This window comes from Zalophus californianus, chromosome 12 (genome assembly GCF_009762305.2).
Source record: "Zalophus californianus isolate mZalCal1 chromosome 12, mZalCal1.pri.v2, whole genome shotgun sequence".
Lineage (NCBI taxonomy): Eukaryota > Metazoa > Chordata > Mammalia > Carnivora > Otariidae > Zalophus > Zalophus californianus.
Window position 1 is genome coordinate 53172107 of NC_045606.1, and position 21630 is coordinate 53193736.

A 21630-nucleotide genomic window follows, 5' to 3' on the forward strand; every position below is an offset into this window, starting at 1 on the left:
CTAATTGCCTTTGTTTGACAAAAAGATGCTTTTCCTTTAGGTCTTTACTCCCCCCCCCGGCACCGTGATGATTAGTTCCTCCCAATGTAGACTATTTGTATTTTGTTTGATTAGTGTTGATTGAATACCTACTATGTACCAGATGCTGGGTTAAGCTTCTGGGGATCCAGAAGTGAATAAGACATGGTCCCTGTCTTGGAGGAGCTCTTCGGCTCCTTGAAGAAATGGATAGTTGGCAATAATGGGAAGTGGTAATTGTTGTTATAGAGGGTAGGGCAGAAGCTGAAGAAACACCAGAATCAAACAACATCTCATCAGAGCTTAGTTCTCAGATCACGCTGAGCTAAGTAGCCATTGTTGGCATAGTCATTTGAACAGGAGATGATCCATCAACTTATATGTGTGTTGGGTCTTCCCAGATGGACTGGAAAGTTCTTATGAGGAGGTGGCCATATTGAGGACAGGGATCCCAGAGTGTTTGGGAAATGCTCAAATGATGTCTGATTTCCTGAAGGAACTAGTTGCTGGGTGACATCAAGTGTTGTGCTTAGTGACTAAAGTAGTGATGGGATCAGAGACCTTGAACTTGGGCACGTGAAACAAAACCCAGTTACAAAGTCAGAGGGGAAGGCTGTTGGGATGATGGGGTCCATTGCCAGGGCAGTGCCACCTTTTTCTTCCAGTAGGGAAGGCTGTCAGCTCATTAACTACACAGTACTCCTTCCCAGGTCTCCAGAGAAAGATTCTAGGAATGAATGTTTCTGCCATTTTCGCAGACGCAGGGGGGGGAAAGGGTTTTTTGTGTTTTTTTAAGATTTTATTTATTTTTTTGAGAGAGAGAGAATAAGAACGAACATGAGTGGGGGTGAGGAGAAGGGGGGAGGAAAGAATCTCAAGCAGACCCCGTGCTGAGAGCAGAGCTGGATGAGGGACTCGATCTCACCATCCCTGAGACCATGACCTGACCTGCAACCAAGAGTTGGACGCTCAGCTGACGGAGCCACCCAGGCGCCCCCCAGAAAACAGTTTTAACATCTTCACGATCTCATATGGTCCTTGGAATTAATTTATTATCATTTTTTATTGTTGAGGTCAACTATTTGTGGATAGTGTACATATCCTTTTCATTAGATAATATCCCATGGAAACAGATATGTGGATAAATACAACAAAGCATATTTGAATAGGTTAGAAAATGGGTTAAGATAAATTTGTGGGGGCAAAATACACTTGCATTTAAAAAAAAAGATTACCTTTCACAAGTCAGCAGTTGTCCTATCTCTTACACTCTTATTTCTTATACTCTCCTGCAGTCTAATTTTTGACAAGTGTAAAGATGAGAACCAGTAGGGAATATAATTAAGACACTTGCTGGAAGCACTTTGTCTTAAGACTAAGAACTAGGAAGATTTTAGAGAAGAATTTTCAGTATATTTAAAAATTATTAAAAAAAAAAAACCATTTAAAAAAAATCAATCTACTCTTATCCCCAAAGCTCTAGAATATTACTCTACCATATTACTCTATCTGGTAGGGGGTTGTGATGTTTGGTTTCTCAGAACACTGTGCATTACCACAGGGGATCTCGGTCCAGAACCCCCTTGTCTTCAGATGTGAAAAATCAATAATCGAGAACCCCTCCTCTTTTGAGGCTGTAGAAAGTTATTAGCCATCCAGTAGGTGAAATAAGTTGAGCACTATCCTGGGAGAAGACAGATTCAATGGAATTCATCCATTGTTGTTCACCTTATCCTTGGAGTTATATGCCTCCTCTAGTTTTCTACCTGGATTTGAAATAAATCCGGGGCGCCTGGGTGGCTCAGTCGGTTAAGCATCTGACTCTTGATTTCGGCTCAGGTCGTGATTTCAGGGTGGTGAGATCCAGCCCCACATCCAGCTTAAGATTCCCTCCCTCACCCTCTCCCCCCACTCATGCTCCTCTGTGCTCTGTCTCAAAATAAATAAATCTCGACTATAAACACAAACACACCTGAGGCCTCTCTGCCTGGCTTTTAAGTCCGTGGGAGGGTGGAATTATCTCTCTTCCAGAGTTAAGCCTGTGCTAAGTCATTTCAATTTGCGTCAAAAGGTGGAAACGTGGCTCCTGGGACTTGAAAAGACGATGCAGGAAACAGTGCGACATTCCATCACAGAAGCCATAGCTGCCTATGAAGAGAAACCTAGGGAACTGTGGATCTTGGAGTTCCCGGCCCAGGTTGCGCTCACAGGCTCACAGATCTGGTGGACGACAGATGTAGTGATAGCCTTCAGTAGACTGGAGGAAGGCTGTGAAACGGCCCTAAAGGACTTCCATAAAAAGCAGGTATTTTATAGATGGCATGATTTCAAGGCTTGAAGGGACTTGAAGAGGTTAGCATTCATCCCTCCATCATTTAGGGGAGTGTCTTCTGTGTGCCAGGCGCTATGCTCGGACTGTTTCAGCAATCAATGATTTGACTTTTCTTTCTCTAGCTTTGTGTTATCTTTCTGGTTTGCTACATGGGTTAAAAAAAAAAAAAAAAAAATCGCATCACTCCTCCCCCAAGTCTCTAGTATATCACGTGTACTTAGACACTGTGCCTATTTCTGTCATTCTGTGTAAGACTCTCCATCTAGGTAATGGAGTATTTATTACAAAATATGTAGACGATTTGCATGACTCAGAGATGGAGAGCTCTTCGACAAAGACAGATGTTTTCATGTATTTTGGGTTTCGGTTAATTACAGATCACAGATGAGCAATTGTGGAAAATGATCCATTTCGAATTCCATTTTATTCACCCCGCTTACTCTGTGACCTCTACGTGAGCCTGCCCACTTAAGGTGTGCTCCTAGTTGTGGAACAGTTCAGAGATTTGGCCTTTTTTATTGGCTTTTAGATTAAGAGGATATTAGGCTGGAAAGTATTTAAATATTAGTGTGTTTACCTTTCTTATTTTCAGTGGATGAAGTGTGAATCCAGAGACATTAAATGATTTTCCCAATGTTGTACAATTTGTAAGTAACACTGGCAGGACCAGCAGAATTCAGAATGCTTTCCACTGCTTTCTATTGCTTGTCCTCTTAGCAGTACTTTTAATTCAGTCCCTGAAAAATCAAATAGATGCAGAGGGTGAAGGATACTTGTATTGTTAACATATTCAGGAATTTTAGGTTTTAGAGTGTTTTGATTATTTCTTTTAATTTTGCTTGAATCTTGAGTAGAGATCATAGAGATCACCTGACTTTATTGATGTTATTAAAGAAGTCTTTGTATTGTTTCCTTTGGAGAGAAGTATATTCTTGATGTACATATTTAGGAAAAGAGGGCATTGGTTTATATTGACCAGGCTTTAGGTTACAAGATTGGATTTTCAAAAGTGACTGGTTTCCTCCTAGGGCAATAGCTCTACAGTTCAAGTCAATGCCACTTAGATGAGGAAGCTAAGTAGGTAATTTTTTTTATGAACATTAATAGTTAATTAAATTGCAATTATATTATGGTTTTATAAAAATAAGTTTCTGGTTAATTTGTTGATATCTTTGCATTTATTAAAAGTACTTTCATTATTGAAGAAAGGATTTTAAAAAAATTCTAACATCCTCTCAAATTTCAGGTATTATCAATCATTGCTCAAACTTAAACTCTTCATACGTATTGCTACTTTATTTTTCCCTTGCTTCATTTAATTCTCTCTTTGCTTACAAGATATCATTTTGTGTGATAATTAAATCTTTAATTGCTTAAAACAATAAATTATATGTTATGGATATTTCTTCTGTCAACTTTATTTTCAATGTCATGATTTCTTTATTAACGTGTGTTATTAAAGATTTAGAAGAAGAAAGTACAGGTTGAGAAAGAACAAAAGGAAAATAAGTTTTAGAAAACACCCATAGCCCTCATAGCTTCTCTTCCCACAGGTGACCATTGATGACATTTTGGCATATAGATGTCAAAAATTTTTCCTCTTTCTTTGTGAATGTGTAGACATCTGTCTGTCTCTCTATAAATATGTCCGTTTGTAGCTATTTACATAAATGTGTATTTGTGCTGCTATGTGTCAATTATCTAAACATACATAGAAAAAAATCTTTTTTTACATTTAATACATTTTGTTACTTTGTATTTTCACTCAATGTATTGTCTGCCTTTTTTGTTGCTGTAAATATATATCAAATTGACAATAAATATGGCCAAATAGTATCCCTTTATCTGGGTATTCCAGAATTTATTTCCTCCCTTCTCTAGGTCTACTCTGATAGTCTGAGAGCTCATCAAGCACTGATGTAGGTTCTGTGGTTCCAGCAGTGAAGTTCTTGATTTCACGGTGCTTATGTTCTGGCTAACTGTTAATAGATCTTACCTCTTCCTCACAGGGACAAAATCTTTATTCTGATACCCACTTCCTATTTTACATGCTGCTGTTGAATTTTTTAAAAAGATTTTATTTACTTTTAGAGAGAAACCATCAGCAGGGGAAGGGGCGGAGGGAGAGAATCTCAAGCATACTCTGTGCTGAGCGCGGGGCTCGACGTGGGGCTCGATCTCACCACCCTGAGATCACAACCTGAGCCGAAACCAAGAGTCAGACACTTAAGCGACTGAAACACCCAGGCATCCCTAATTTAATTTTTTTTAAATCAATCATTTCTTGTGTTACTTTAAGTCTTAGATTTACCAACATATTAAGCAGTGACTTTGCTCATTATTTTTTTTTTTACCCCATTTCTTATTTTAAAATCCAGTTCCCTTCCTCCTGTAGTGTATGTTTTAGTGGTTTATGCCGTGATGGATAATAAGTAGGACATTTTCTGATCCCTTGTCTTTCTTTTGACTTCTTTCTTGATAGTTAAGGCCTAAAATTCTAAGTTGAGAATTATTTTCTTTCAGAACTTTAAAAAATATTCTGTTATCTTATGGCCTTCATTGTTGCTGTAAACTTTCAGGTCAAATTATTTTTCCTTCATGTTAATTGTGGAACATTTGATCTTTGGTCTTTGGCTGCTTTTATGATTTTTTTTCTTTTTGTGGTTGTGATGTTTTCTTCTACTGTATCTACTTGTAGATTTTTTTTCTGTTGCTTTTAAAATTTAGCCTGCTAAGTACTCTGTGAACTTCTTGAATCTTCAGTTACATGTCTGTCTTCAACTTTGGAAAATTCCCCTCCCTTTTTTCTTTGATTGATGCCTTTCTTCCATTTGCTCGATTTTCTTCATTTAGAATTTTTTCTGCTATATGTTGGACCTTCTCATGCCCTCTGTCTTTTAAGCTCTGTATCATATTCTCAAACTCTCCATTTTTTTGTGCTGTAACTTAGGTAATTTTTTGAATCATTTAATTATTATTAAATAATCTCTACAGCCAATGTGGGGATCGAACACCACAAGCCCAAGACCAAGAGTTGCATGCTCTACTGACTGAGCCAGTCAGGGGCCCTTAGGAGGCTTGTTGAATACCTCTTCCACATCACTAACTTGTTTTTCTTAGAGGGTAGTGATTAAAAAACAGTATCAAGGTCCATATTATGTAGGTTCAAATGTCAACTCTGCCACTGGTTTTATTAGCTGTGCTGTCTTGGGCACCTTACTTAACAACTTTGTGCCTCAGTGTTACAATCTGTAAAGCAGTAGTAATAATAGTGCCTTTATCACAGTATTGTTAGGATTAAATTAGTTAATAGATTTAAAACACGATTTTAGAGTGCTTGACCCAGGGGCACCTGGGTGGCTCCATTGGTTAAGTGTCCAACTCTTGACTTTGTGTTAGTCATTGTTGCTCTTATAAAAATAACAGTAACATTGGTGTCTAATGTGATGCATAATTAATTTATCACCCCATAATTTATCATAAAATTTTAAAATAGACAAAAATTGAAATGTATAATAATGTGTAAACCTAACACCAGGATTCTACAATTAACATTTTATTTTCTTTATCACATTATCTGTGCTTTATCTATGGCTCTATAGATCCCTCAGTCCGCCTTATATTTACAACTCATTTCAAAGGAAATTGCAGATGCCAGTAATCTTTACCTGTAAATATTTCAGTCTAAAAACTCATTTCATCAGTTTTGATTATTGTATCTCAGTTTCCCAAAGTTCTTTTTGGTTCTTTAAAAATGACTTGCCTATGACTTACCTATCTCTCTCTCTCTCTCTCATATTTTTATGATGACTTATCTCTTCATTATCATTTTTATTTTTTATCTGAATTCTTTGAAAGACATTTTTAATAGTCTCATTTAGACTGTTCTAATGCTTGTTCTTTTCAGGCTGGTTCTTCTGTTAAACTGAATTTGTTTTTCGTGCATTCATTTTTTTTTTTTAAAGATTTTTATTTATTCATGAGAGACAGAGAGAGAGAGAGAGAGGCAGAGGGAGAAGCAGGCTCCCGAGGAGCAGGGAGCCCGATGCGGGACTCGATCCCAGGACTCTGGGATCATGACCTGAGCCGAAGGCAGACGCTTAACCATCTGAGCCACCCAGGCACCCCGTGCATTCATTTTTAAACTTGATCTAGGTTGGTTTTCTCTGTAGGAATTCCGTGTGCCCTGGAGAGAGTATGCATCCCCATAGTGTGTTTCTCTTCCTTGCTTCTTCTAGGTTTTGTGGTTGCTGGGTTAATTTTGTGGTTGGTTACTCAGTTGAGGATTTCCAGATCACATGGCACGGGCTTGAGGTTTTGATATCTCTAAAGGGACTTTTTTCCTCTCCAAAGGCTTTCATCTTCTCTGAGCTAGTCGGTAGAATTTTTCTAGAGTTCTTTATTAGACTATGTAAGACTCTGAGAATCTCAGCTACATGTCAGCATCTCAATTCCAACTCACGGCCTTGCTCAGGGAGTGTGAGAGGCAGGAGACAGAAATGTGTTCCTGTGTGGCAGTTTAAATCTCAATTTCCAGATGTTTGAATCTGTACCCAAATCCTACATTAGGCTTCCATGACATTTGCTACTGTCCTGGCTTTGAGGTGCATTCCTGGCATCAGGGACTATTACTCCCTCCCACCCACCCCTCCTCCTCCTGTCCCGTCTCCTTCCACCTCTCTTGTGTTCTGCTGTGGACTTTGCACATGGGTGTATTTTTGCTCTGTGTGTGTGTGTGTGTGTTTTAATAAAGGAGTTGCCCATTTGGCTTAATCCAGTACATTGCAGAGTGTCTTTTATTACTGTACTTAATACTGGTGACTAGGTTGGTTTTCTGTTTTTTGACTATCGTTAATAATACTGCAGTAAACAGCCTTGTATATACATACATACATGTTGTTCATATTTTTCTTTATTTTTTCAGGACGAACTTCCAGAAGTAAGAGTGCTAGGTTAAAGATATACCTCTTTTAAGCCTTTGGAACATTGTGCAAATTTACCTTCCCACTATGAGTGTGTGAGAGGTGTCCACTCTTTCCCCTGTTGGCAGCACAGGGTTGATTCTTTTTATTCTAATAGCTAAAGTTCTTCATATCCCAGGTGCTTCAGCATATTCCACTAATTAACAGAATTTATAGGGTTTTTTTTTTCCCCTTCAAATAAAGTTTTCCATTCTGTTCAAGAGTTATGTAATGCTTCCTTTTCATGTTGGATGAGAAGCAGGCTAGAGGAAGGTTTATGAAGAAAGCATTTATCTGCTTAATTATGAAACACTTCTAGCACAAATTGAAATGTTTGACAGACCAGCCAACAGATGCCTTCAATACAGTGTTTCAATTTTGTAACTGATACTAATATGCATATTAGAGAAGCTAACATTTGAATACTGTTAAAGCCTTAGTGAGGTTCATGAGAAGTGGGTGCATCTAAATTGAAACCCCATTAGCATCCTCTCTTCAAAAATGGATGTAACCATCTGCTGGAGTTTGTTTTTAATTAACATTACTCCTAATACTGTGAGCAGTTTTTAAAATGAACATTATTAGTCCTTTAAAATCACTCCATTTTAAACTGAGATCAGAGTTGGCTATAATTGATGATCTACCTGCACAAATAATTTCTTTGCTTAGTCCTCATGTCCAAATTGTAGTGAGATAAATTAAGTAATTATTTTAAATTCTGTTTTCCCTCTTATGTGATTTTATGTGAGGTAATGTTGGGATTAAAGGCAAAAATACTGCATTTTGGATATATATCCCTGCCTTGCCAGAGTCTTAGAAAATATTACAGATCTAGTAAATTCACTTGCTCGGATTTGACAGGTCCTTGGCAAAAGTATTGTGTTCTGGAGGCTTGGGATCTGGTAAGAAGGATTTTCTGCTCTTCCTTTATTATTAAGCTGTGTGAAAATCATCAAAGAAGAGATGTAAACATTTTGGACTTGAAAAGCTAATTGCTGCTGTGCTGGGACATGACCCAGAGCGCTTTCAGTAAGACTCAAGATGAGCAATATAAGATCATTCGTCACTCCCCCATCACAAGGACTAAGAAATACATATAAGAAAGAGACTCTAATTTTGCTTCTTAGGGCCAGTGTTTGGCCTCACTTTTAGCCGTTGAGAGATTCTTTCAAAACCAGTTGGATACAATGTTGATAGTGTTCCTTATTCCAACTTTATTACATGAATAGGAAAGCTTATGAAGCCTGAAGCTATCCAATGTATACTGGACACCACATTTTTATTTTTGTCTCTCTAGAAAAGTGTAATCACATAACCTCGTGCTTCATAATGTAGCAGGAACCCATATGAGTGGAGCACATACTCTTTACCTCCCCTCTCATCTATTAAAAGAAAAATTTCCTGTAATTTACCAATTTATTAGGCTTTTATTCAATGATTCATGAATCAGGCATCATCCAGTCTTAACAAAAGGAGCACCAAAATGCTGATAAAGCAAGGGATTTTTATAGTCCAAGTGAGCAGGAACAAGGAAATTATACTGGACATTTGCTGATTGGTTAAATCAGCTTTACCTTCCTCATACGGAGCAAAGGGAAGTCTTGGAGCTGGGTCAGGTCACTTGTATGCAGCAGGCAGATGCTGACAGGTTGACCTAGGCCTGCCTTTCTGGGAAAGCTGAGCATAGAAACGTAAGTTTCAGTTTGCTGACACAGGGCGTTTAGCATGAGTGACTTCATCTTGGGCTTCATCTGGTTACTTTAACACAGCCAAAATTTTACTGAATGATAAGCAATAAAAAAAAAATGATATTGTATCTGGATACACTGAACCAGATACTTTGAGGAATGCCTAGAAGTTGACAGTAGTTGCGATGGGTCATTAAGAGCAGAGAAAACCACAGGTGAAACAAGAAGAGACTATTATAGAGATAAGCCTGTTTGATCCAGTGAAATTCCAGGGAAATGACAAACAGATTCAATAACAAAAAAGTCGGGTCCATGGTCAGTGTTAAGGAGTAAATGTAGAAGAGATGGACAGTTCTGTCTCCTGTACGTCCCAAGAGATTATCAGTGGGCGTGGTTGCTCCCAGGATAAAGCCCTGAGAATTGCGTCATAAATATTGTGGGATATCTGTTGAGGACTTTTGCCATGACTCCATCTTGACCCTAGAGCTCTAGTTGGGCAGCTTTTTCTTTGAAGGATGGGGTGGAAATATTTTTGTTTCTTTGGACCGTGTAGTTTCTTTCACATCTACTCATTTCTGCTGTTGCAGTAGGGAAGAAGCCATGGCAATTTTTAAATAAATAGGCATGGTGAGGTTCCAATAAAACTTCATTTATAAAAACCAGTAGTGAGCCAGATTTGTCTGGTGGCCTGTGGTTTGCCAATCCCTGTTCTAGAGAAAGCAGCAGAACTGATCCTGAAGTAATTCAAGATCTCCACAGTGACAGATGTAAGAGAAGGAGATTTATTATCCACATATGCCATGTGAGTCCAGTCTAATCCATAAGCCCAAGAATTGTGTCTTTAAATAGACCATAACATCACTTTTTTTAAAAAAAGATTTTATTTATTGGTCAAAGAGCGCACAAGCAGGGGGTGTGGCAGGTCAAGGGAGAAGCAGGCTCTCTGCGGAGCAGGGAGCCTGATGTGGGACTCCATCCCAGGATACTGGGATCATGACCTGAGCCAAAGGCAGTTGCTTGACTGACTGAGCCACCGAGGTGTCCCCATAACAACAAATTTTTGTAGTTAAGAGGAGAAAAAAAAAAAAAAACATTGGCGGGGTGGGGAAGGAGAAGGAAAAAATCACAGAAAGGAACCATAACTTCCTATGAGATTTTAAAAAGATCGTATAATACTACGTGTGACTTAATGTTTAGCGTAAAAATTTAAAATAAATGGATGATTTTTCATGAACACTGTTTCTGAAATAGATTCAAAATGAGGTCGAAATTTGAGTAGACTACGTAACCACAGAAATAATTGAAATGGTAATCAAGGCAGTTGAATTTGCATACCTACCCCCTAAGTTGAGCCCTGCTCCAGTGGTTTTTATCAGACATTAAAAAAAAATACATGCCATGTTATATCACCTGTTCTAGAGTGTAGAAAGATGGAATTTTTTTAATTCATTTTATAAAGTTCTAATAAACTTGATAGAAAATGCAGGCATTGACAAAGTACAAAAGAAAATTCTGTCGGCCAATCTCATGAATTTTTCACTTAACACTGTTTGGAGACCATCTTCTGTGGGTCTCAAGTTTTGTACATTTTTTGAGCAGAGGAACTTAATGCCTTTGTTCTAGGCTATCTTCCAAGGATGTTTACTACACAAACATTCTTGCAAGATAGTCTCTATAGCGTTTCTCTCCAGAGCAAATGGTAGATTGGCTTACTGTCCAGTAAAATAAAGAAAAAAAATCTCCTTCCAGGGCTAAGTTCAGACATGATTTTCCTTTAGAAACTAATATTTGGGTTCCCTAAACTCAAGTTTCCTGTCCTATAACACAACTCATTGCATGTACAAGGATTATGTGGCTCTTTTGGGGTTATCCTTTAAAAGTTGGGGATCGGGGACGGGTGCAAGTGTTGATACTTGATACTTACTCAATGCTATTGGTGTGACTAATGACCTGTCCTTTATCCGTGACCCAGAGGCTCTGTGTCTTGTGCCTTAATCTGAGCCAGGCTGACTTGAGCATACAAGTAGGGTAACATCTCAGACTGTTCTCGTTTCTTAACAAGCATGTTGTTGCATGTGTTAGAAATTCATTCTTCTTTGTTGCTTAGTATTCCATTGTATAACTATACCACACTTTGTGTATCCATTCTGTTGACTGACCCTGGGGTTTCCAGTTTGAGGCTACTGTTTCTAAAGCTGCTTGGAACATTCTTGTCCAAGTCTTTTGATAGACAAAGATTTTCCTTTCCTGGGTAAAATAACAAAAATTGAAATTGCTGAATCATAGAGAAGGTATATGTTTACCCATTTAAAAAACTGCCAGACAGATCTCCATTGTTACATTCCCATTAACAAGGTGACAATTCTAGTTGCTTTGTACACTGGCCAATATTGAGTGTCATCAGTCTCTGCAACCGCAGACATTCTAATGGGTGTGAAATAGTATCTCATTGTGGTCTTAACTGGCTTATCTCTAATGTCTAGAGATGTTGAGTAACTTTTAACATGTTTATTGGTATTCATATATCTTTTATTGTGAAGTGTCTGTTCAAATAACTCGCCCAGTTTTTTTGTTTGTTTTTAATTGGGATGTTTGTCTTTTTATTGTTGGTTAGAGGATTTCTTTATTTGGTTACAGTTCCTTTGAAGGAAATGAACAGACTGCTCATTTTATTAATGGTATATTTGTGAGTGGAATGTTTTCATTCTGATGTATAGTGTATCAAATATTTCTTCTGTGATTGGTAAGTATTGTGTCATGCATAAGAAATTCTTATCTCAATGTCTTGAAAAGATTCTCCTGTTTCCTTCTAGGTGCTTTATGGTTCTGGGTTTTTCATTTAGATTTGTGATCCATATGTAATTTTTTTTCTTTTCCATTTTATTAACTTGGCACCTTGATCAAAGTCCTATATAGGGGTCTATTTCCAGACTCTTCTGTTGTATTCATCTGTTTTTATGTTTTTATGCCAAATCCAACTATTAATTATTATAGTAAGCCTTGAAATCATATTTATATATATATATATATATATATATATATATATATATAGCCTCCAACTTCGTTCTATTTTTAGATTTTTTTCCAAAATTGTTTGGGCCATGGGCCAGTCTAGGTTCTGTTCATTTCTACATAATTATCATATTGTTCATTTTTAGAAACCTAATCTTTTGGCCTAATTAATTTTAACTAGGATGACATCAAATATAAATAGGAATGTTGGGAGGGTGGATGTCTCAACCATGATGCATCTTGTCTAAGAACATGGTATATGTCTTGACATACATTATCTTTAACGTCCTCTCAAAATATTTTCTGTGGTTTTCATGTCAGGGTCTTGCACATTTCTTGCTAGACCTAATTTTAAATAGTTGCTATGTTTTGTTGCTTAAAAATTTGTTTCCCAATGTTTGTGGCTGGCATATAAAATAGGTGGATTTTTTAATATTCACCTTGTGTCTTAGGACTGCCAAATTTGCTTAATAGTTTTAGTAAGTTTTTTTATAGTTTCATAGGGCTTGCTGTGTCCATGAATATATCATCTGTCAATAATAACAGTTTTATTTCTGGTCTCCCATTCTTCTTTGCTCTTTATTCCCTTTTCTTGAGTTACTGACTCAGCTAGGACCTCCGGTGCCAGGTTGAATGGAAGTAGAGCAGACATCCCGGCTTATTTCCAGTCTCAGGGAAGCATAATTTAAATTTTCACCATTAAGTGTGATAATTGCTACAGGTTTTTGGAGATGCCCTTTCTGAATTTGAGGGAGAGCCCTTCTATTGCTCTATACTGAGAATTTTTATCATGAAGAGACATAGAACTTTTTCAAATCTGTTGAGATTATTCATATGTCTGCCTCTTCTATTGTTACTGTGGTGAATTTTTGAATATGAAGCCAACTTTGCATTTCTGAAATAAACTCCACTTGGCTAATGATGTATTATCATTTATATATGTATATTGTATTTTTGCTGGGTTTCATTTGCAAATACTCTGTCCAGGAATTCTCTACATATGTTCATAAGGGATGTTTATATGTTGTTTCCTTATAATACCTCTGCCAGTTTGGGCATCAGCATTATGCTCTTTAAAAGGAATTGGAAAATATTGTATTCTCATGTATTTTGTGAAAGAGTTTACAATAGAAATCACTGGAGATACCATCTGGGCCTGGAGTTTTCTTTGTGGATCATTTTTTAATTATAAATCAATTTCTTTTATATATATATGTAAATACACACTGCTCTCTAGCTTTTTTTCTTTTTTTTCTTGCATCACTTTTGAAAATTAGTGTTTTTCAAGGTATTTATCCATTTTATCGAAGTCAGGGACGGGCACATTACAGCCCTCTGGCCACATCTGGTCCAGTGCCTGTGTCTGTGGATGCTTTAACACCACCATGGCTACATGGAGTCGTTTCGATAGAGACCTCGTCTGGACCTTTACAGGACATTTACTTTCAGCCTTGATCTAAGTTTTCAAATGTATTGGTGTGAATTGGTCTTCATTTCTTAACATTATCCTTAGCACATCTGGAGGATCTCCTATCATGTCCCACTTGCATTCCTGGTGTTAGTGATTTGTATTCTCTCTCTCTCTCTCTCTCTCTCTGAAATCAGGCTTTCTCTGTGTTTATCATTTTTATTTACATTTTCAAAGAACTAACCTTTGACTTTGTTGATTTCTGTCTCATATTTCACTGATTTCTGCTTTCTCTTGATGACTTCTGTCTACTTACTTTAATTTGCTCTTTTTCAAGTTTCTAAGGTGGTGGTTTATTGATTATACATCTTTTTTCTTTCTTAATACAAGCATTTGAAGGAAACTTTACAACTTGATGAATAATATTCACTAGAAACCTGCAGAGAAAATCATGCTTAATGGTAAAACTTTGGAATCCTTTCCATTAGTGTCAAGAATGAGGTAGTTCTATGCACTGTCACTGACGTTCATTGCTCAATATTGTGCTGGGTTTAGCAATATGATTAATGGAGAAATAGGAAATGAACAGTGAAAAGGAAGGCCACAAACGGGGGCTCCACAGCACATGCCGTGATGGTGTCAAGAGAGTATGGGACCTGGGTTTCTTCGGCACTTTGCTTTGTTCCAGTTGAAGAGAAAATCCATTGCTTCTGATTCTGCTAAAGTGGAAACATGGGTGGTTTTCAGGATTCGAGATCCTTGTTGCTGTTGTTATAAAACGAAAAGAACATTACTTCTGTGTTATGTCCAGTTGGAAAGGGATCAAAGTTTTGGTAGCTGACCCCTTACACAGCAAAGTTCGCTGACGACCATAAGCTCAGATCTTACCACTGCAACAGAGGGGCACTTGCAGCTTCTCGGCCACTGTGGCTCAGGTGTGCCTCAGTTGGGAAAATGCCTTGCTAGATGCTGGGGAAATTGCATGCTTCTGCTGCAGGGAAGATGTTCCTCTTGTGTTGTGTTATTTAATCCTCGAGCATTTAGTGGCATAGTTGTTTAGGTTCACATTATATGGTCTTTTCATACCACACCACCACAAGAGCTGGGTGGGTCAGGACAGAATTGAGAATCAGCCACCATCGTGGATCAAGAACCAGCCCTTTTCTCTGACCTTGAGTCTGTGCCTGAGACCTTCCTTCTTGGTGAGTTCACCATCATCCCACCAAGCAGGTGGCCCTCTTTGTGAACACCTTATTGTCTTAGACGTCTCTAACATATAAACGTCAGTGGTGGTCATGATTCATGTGGGTTTTTGGGCAAGTGTTTCCATTTGTATCCAAACAAGAGAATTCATAGGTGGTGGATACCTAGTTATTTCCCTTCATTGCCAGAATCATTATAGGTCAGCTATTGGCTGGCCAACAAGACCTGGTAGTGAATAATAGGTTGTCCACATGGGAAGGTTTGGGGTTAATAAAATGTGCAATAAAATCCTAGAATCAGGTCCTAAATCCTGGTTCCACTGTTTAGAACTGTGTGATCTTGAGCAAATTCTCTTATATAAAGTTGGAATCATGGTCGTACCTTCCTCATGGTGTTATTGTGATGATTAAAATAGAATCATATACATATATGCTTTATGTATACACATACATATGCACACACACAATGCTTATTAGATAGTAAGAGCTCATTAAATATCAGCTCTTGTTATGTGATGCTGCCATCAGAGAGGAAGTAGATCAACCATGATGAGCTGGTGTGCAGCTCTCTGCACCACTATCTTGTTGGAACGGAAGTGAAGCCTCTGTTGGGAGCCATTTCTCCACCTGTGCTCAGGTCTCTTCTGAAATGGACTCTTGGGATTCCCTGGCTGCCTTTTCTACTATGTCTTCCTATTCCCATTCTGTCTCCTTGCTGTCAGCGTTTAAACATTGCCAAGTCTCCCATTGCCTACAAACAAAATAACCAGCGAAAACTCTTCCTAGGTGTCGCCTCTCCCATTTCTGCTTTTACCCTGTGACTTTTATTTATAACCAAGCTGTTTGACCTAAATACCGATACTTGACTGTTTTATCTTCTCATTCTCATTCCTCTCAATGACCCAGTTCTACCACTTGACTGAGTCCCTTTCTGTGTTGTTGTTAGAAATGCTTCCTCCTATTTTAATACTCTGTCCTTATTTCATGTCTGTTTGAAATCTACTTCATCATCAATGTCCTGGGCTCTTCAGTTTTCTTTCCTTGCTCCTCTTTGTGTCTGTCCCTTGTGTCTCTGACTTAGGTGCCTGTGTCTTCTCACCACACCACACCTCCCTGCTCATCGCATCTGCTTTTACGGCTGCATCATTTCTTTTGTAAGATGCTCATGACTGTGACCTTCAGCTCGAACCTCTCTCCTGAAGCATGACCAAAAGTCATGCAAAAGGCTTCCATTGGATGTCTGACAGGCATCTCCAACCTAGAACATGGAAAAGAATATTCGCTCTTCTTCTCAAACCTGCTTCTCCAGTGTTCCCAAGTTCAGAAAAACATACCCATCGTCCTTCATTAGTTGCTCACCTAGAAGCCCATTTGACTTTTCTTTTGCCTGCTGTCCAATCAGCCACCACATCTCTTCAGTTATCCTAAATATATCTGTTCTCACAGTTTCCTCCACTACTTTGTTAATATCCTGGTCCCAGACACACTTTTTTCTCACCTGGATGACAATAGCATTCTGCTCTCAGATCTTTCTTCTCTAGTCTGGTTTCCCTCCAATTCATCATCCTACGGGTAGAGAAGTCTTGTAAAAACACAAATCTAACTATCACACTTCTTAAAACTCTTCAGCAACATCTCATTGCCCTTGAAGTTCAGACTCCTTAATAAGCCGGCCAAGCCCTGCACGTCCTCGAGCGTATGGTCGACCTGGCCCCTCCCCTCTCCCGTGTGAGACTTGTATCAGTTCCCTGATGAGCTCACCCTGCTGTCTCCTGGCTGTTCACACATGCTGCCTCTGGTGGCTTCCACCCTGCTTTTCTGGGGGGCCAGCCTCTTAGTTTTTTTTACATCCTAGTTTATACTCATCCTTTAAGTCTTAGCATAAATACCCTTTCCTCCAAAATGTCTTTCCAAGCCCTTGATGTGTACTATCATAGCACTTTCTTTTTATACTAGCAAAAGGATTCTAATTATGTATCTGAGTTCTGCTTTGACTTGTAACCTCTGGAAACAGTCATCACATTTGTGTTACCGTGTCACTGAGAGAAAAAATGTTGATGTGGTATGGATCGTTGCTGCCCGCCCGCCCTCCCTCCTTCCTTCCTTCCTTCCTTCCTGCATTCATATGATGAGTGTGTGGTGAGATCATGCCTTATGCTGGCTGCTGTACTCGGGATTGTAGGACTGGAAAAGACAGGTAAGGGCCTTGTTCCTTTAGAGCTTAGAATCAGGTGGAGGAGACAAATAGTAAATAAGGAAATAAGTAAGTGAATGATAGGATACTAGTAAGTACCATGAGGAAAATAAAATAGGAGCCTGTAGAATAACGGGGTGGGGGTCATAGTAAATGGGAAGGCCGATCTGAGGAGGTGATTTTGAACTAAGATGAATGATGAGGGAAAGCCAACTGTATAAAGATAAGAGGGGAAACACCTCCAGGAAGATGAAACCGTTTCTCTGGCCTTGACACAGCCATGGTGGAAGGACACCAAGGCCAGTACAGGTGGAGTGATGTGAGGTAGGAGAGGAGGGGTGGGAGGTCATGGAGGGCTTTGTGTTCATGAAGGGGAGTTTGGATCGTATTTGAGGGTAGGCTTCTTTCTGGCTCTGGATATATGCTGTGCTTAGGCTCCAGCCAAAGGCAAGGTGTACAAGAAAAAGAGCCACTTGTGTTTCAAGGTGGGGCTAGGCTGTTGACTTGAGGCAGACATCCATGGTCCTCCCAGAACATCACCTAACACTGCTTTGATCGAGGGCAAGAGTAAGTGCTGATTACATGAGACGGTATGTATTTTTTAGAGCTGCCCAGGTATGTTTTATATGTCACAGGCCATAAACAGGTATGCATTTATAGTGTGACCAGATGGTGAGAGTGCCTGAGGCTGCTGCCCCAGTGATAGACATTTTATCACTTTATTTTTGTGGGCACAGAATTTTATTGCTTACAAGAGAGCATTGCCAGGAACGTGGAATCCTGAGAGACAACATCAGATCCCCAACATAGGAAGCTGAGCGGATAATGTTGACAAGTTATATTTTTAATCCTCTTTCACTTGACTGAACTTGGGTGACAAATGAATCAATAAAGGAGAAATCACAGGGTGTAGGAGCCTCAGACAAGACAATGCATGTGAAAGCACTTGGAATTATAAATGTTCATACAAGGCATAAGATCTTATTACTGTCGCTATAGCCCATTCTTGTTAACCGAATACCAGAACTGGTGTAAGATTTGAGACCATAAAGCCTGGATATCTTGACCCAGATGAGAAAATAGCCAATGCCAAAATACCTCTTTTCTAACCAACATGCGTATGAACTTTGTTGGTAAACTTCGATGTGCATAAGCTAATTATATTCGTTAATGTACTCAGCAAACACTGAGTACATGCTATTGGACAGCCAGCACCTTAGAGGTCCTGGGGACCAGGTAGTGTACTAGACAGTTGCAGATGTGCCTCCGTGGAACCTAAAATCTCAGGTACACTGAATATGACATATGTGAAATAATGATCACCTCTTGTTTTTTTTTATCATGTGGCTACCTTTTATAGATGTAAAGTATTAAAAGCAGATAAATACTTATAAGGATGTTGTATATTCTGAATGTCTAAAGTACATACTTTTTATTCCTTTGAAACCAACCTTCCATTGGGTTTAAGTCTCTCTTGAATGCCTCTTGGACATGGATTTCTCTACCTCACAGGTGGTAGGTGGCTCTTTAGGGGATGGGACCAGTAAGAGCTCAGGCTCTGAAGGCAGACTATCTGGATTTGAACTAGCCCTCTCACGCTAATATGCCTGTGACTCAGTTTCCTCATCTGCAGAGTTAGGATAGTAATTGGTTTTTGTGAAGATTGAATGGAATGATACAGGCAGCCTGGTTAGTGCCTGGCACCTTGCATATTCTAATTGAATGTGAACTGTGCATGTTCTGGTTACTGTCTTTCTGCCTTCCTTCTGCATCCTCACTGGAGTTACATAACCTTCTCCAGTTCAGCTGCCCAGCAGGCTCAGGGAAGTCTGCAGTGCTGGCTGTTTTCTGGGATGTGATAATAGTGCTGTGGGGAGTGTGTTTTTGACAGTAGGCCACAAAGGTTTGAGAGCCTCTGCTGATGTGTCATATTCACTCATTACCAATTCTCTCAGGAGCTAACAGTTTGCAATGGACTGTCCTTTGCAGAGTAAAAAAGGAAGAAGGCAGTACTGTTTTATTCTGTGTTACCCTGAAATAGGGCAGAACTGGGGTGGGTGGGGTTGGCTAAGAAGCCTTGAATAAAGCAGGCGTGCTCTGAATAAATAACCATGCTAACAAAATGACCACCTAAGGGAGTATCTTTAAAAGCTTCCTGACACAATTAACAGTAAGAAATACTTTGTATCAGATCTAGTTTACACACATTATGTATACATACTCAACAGTCTGAAACTGAAAATTTCACAAAACAATACATATTCTTCTGTAATGCACCATTTTCTATTCCCTGTCATTCCATTTCGTTCCCTTGCATTCTGTGAAAAGAGACCTGTAGTTTGAAAAATATTGATATAAGAAATCAATGAACCTAAGAATAGGGGTGTAAGAAGAATTAGAGCAATAGTCTTCAGCTATACATTGTAAATATTTTCCTACTAACCTATCTGCTATGCAAACACAAACAAAAAATACCCCCAAATAATGGGGTACCTGGACGGCTCAGTCGGTTAAGCATCCAACTCTTGGTTTCAGCTCAGTTCATGATCTCAGGGTCGTGGGATCGAGCCCCGCATCAGACTCCACACTCAGCCAGGGTCTGTTTAAGGATTCTTTCTCTCCCTCTCTCTGCCCATCCATCGTGCACTCTCTCTCTTTCTCTCTCAAATGAATAAATAAATCTTTAAAAAAAAAAAAACCCAAATAACAAAAACCAAACAAAAAGACGACTTGATATTTAGTTCTTCATGTACTTTTAGAGGTGAGCTCAGTTTGACCTTTTACAATTTGTCATCTTGTCTATCCCAGCAAAGTTGGGGACTCAACGTCATGAGGATGAAGAGTCAGTCCCGTGCAGCCGGGAAACCCTGCTGCTAACCTCTGGCTTTGTCGTCACGCAGTTGCCTGCCTTCTTGAGTGTCAGCTCAAGGGGATGGGGGTGGGGGTTATAATATTTATTGTATTTAAGTAATTAATTTAGTAACATCCCTTCCTCCCTCTCCTCCCCCCGGGTTGTTTGAGGGCTAGCTGAGGTACATATTTGAAAAGGTTTTGTAAACTAGAGGGGTCTTCACAAATAAGACTGTTGGGCTGTTAGACTCTATATTTGTAATCTTTATCTTTTTACACAATTTCTTCTAGATTTCTCAGTTGAATACCCTGATTGCACTTTTACTGGGAGAACTCCTACCTGGAGACCGTCAGAAGATCATGACCATTTGTACCATCGACGTCCATGCCAGAGATGTGGTGGCCAAACTTATTTCTCAGAAGGCAAGTTCTTCATAGAAATGCCATGTCTTTTTTTGTTGTTTCCTAAAGGTGGTTTTTATTATTAAGAGTACTTCTGAGGAAGTCATTTTTTTATGTTGTGTATTTTTAATGCGTCCTGTGAGGTGAGTTGTACTTACTAAGAGTGACTTTGATTGGAGTTACCTAGTTATCCTCATGAGAGTTAGCCCACGTGGTACCCCACAGACTTCCTCCAAGTCAGGAACTTCTAACGCACATCATCCAAATGATTAGCCCAGGGTAGGAGAACCTCGTCAAGTCACCGTGTTCATTCCCCTGCCTTCACACTTTGCTGCATGTCATCATCTTGGTCCTTTGGCCTGTGATTATGACCCATGCGGCTTCCAGCCTATAGCATAAAGATTGTCATTTGAACCATCTCTGTGTGCCTTTGCTTTGAAGAAAGACAAATATTGGTCACCCCTTGTCTTTTTAAGCCTAATGACAGATTTTAGAGAAGTCATTTTCTAATCCGTCCAGGGCATTAATATCATTCTTATCTCTTTACAAAGCCTTTGTGTCTCTTAAATACCGGCAGCGTTTAACGTGAAAGAATTTTCTCAGCTTTCTTCTAAAATACGTTCCTACTTAGAAATGTCACAAGTGTGTTTGTCTCCTGAACAACGTTGGCTTATCATGCCTATCAGCTGCTTTCTCCACACCCCTTTTTTTTTGTCTCGGGGGGGTGGTACTCTAAAGCAAGACTGTTTCTTTCTCAATTTTGAATGCATGTATGTGTTTTGAGATGCTTCTTGTTGTTTTGCTAGTTGTTTTTCAATTTACTAAAATCAAAGTGAATTTTAATTCTCTCCAGAGAGTGCAAGCAGTACTTGGCGTAAGCCATAAACATAAAAAAAATTCTTCATCCAAGTTCTGGACCTTTAGTGAATAATGTTTAATTGCTAATCCAAAACTGATCCTTGCAAAATGCCACTTACTGTGTATTCTCATTTTGATAATGAACCATTGATAACTACTCTAAATATGACCTTGTACTTTCTTACATATTATGTTTTATCAGTGGTGATTACTTGCAGTAGGATTAATTATGATTTAAAACATGTCCTTTGTATTCAAAGAGGTAAAGATTTTGCCTAATTTCTGATCATTTAATATGCACAAATGTACAGTGTTGACATTTATGTAGCTATCAGAACATGTAGTAGATAATAACTTTGATAACTTAAATGGTCCCTGAGAAATCCTAGGGTCACAAATGTATGAGACTGAAATTATTTTTTCAAAGTGGAAAAAGAATGGATAGGCTTGAGTAAGATAAAAAAATAACAATGAAAAAAATACTGTAATTTGATTGACTGAAAAACAAAGTGGGAAACGTCTGTCCTAAAAGTAAAACTGGCTTTAGAATGGACTTTGTTGAAGGTACAGTTTGTTGCTATCTCTGACACGCAGAAATGATGGATTATGTGTTTGACTATGGAGTGTATTTTTCCATCTGATTTCAGTGATACGACTATAAAGTTAGAAAAGTGATCAGATCCCCTAGACTGATTCATAAAAGGG

The 21630-nt window shown here is 38.8% G+C and overlaps 1 protein-coding gene across 1 annotated transcript in view; it reads left to right on the forward strand.

Moving 5' to 3' along the window:
• The window catches only part of DNAH11 (dynein axonemal heavy chain 11), a 327809-nt gene that overhangs the window by 103367 nt on the left and 202812 nt on the right, over positions 1–21630 (forward strand). The window contains exons 30-31 of the mRNA XM_027574450.2: positions 2090–2323; positions 19957–20088. Of these exons, the coding sequence (XP_027430251.1) occupies positions 2090–2323; positions 19957–20088 (366 nt within the window). The remainder of the gene's footprint in view (positions 1–2089; positions 2324–19956; positions 20089–21630) is intronic.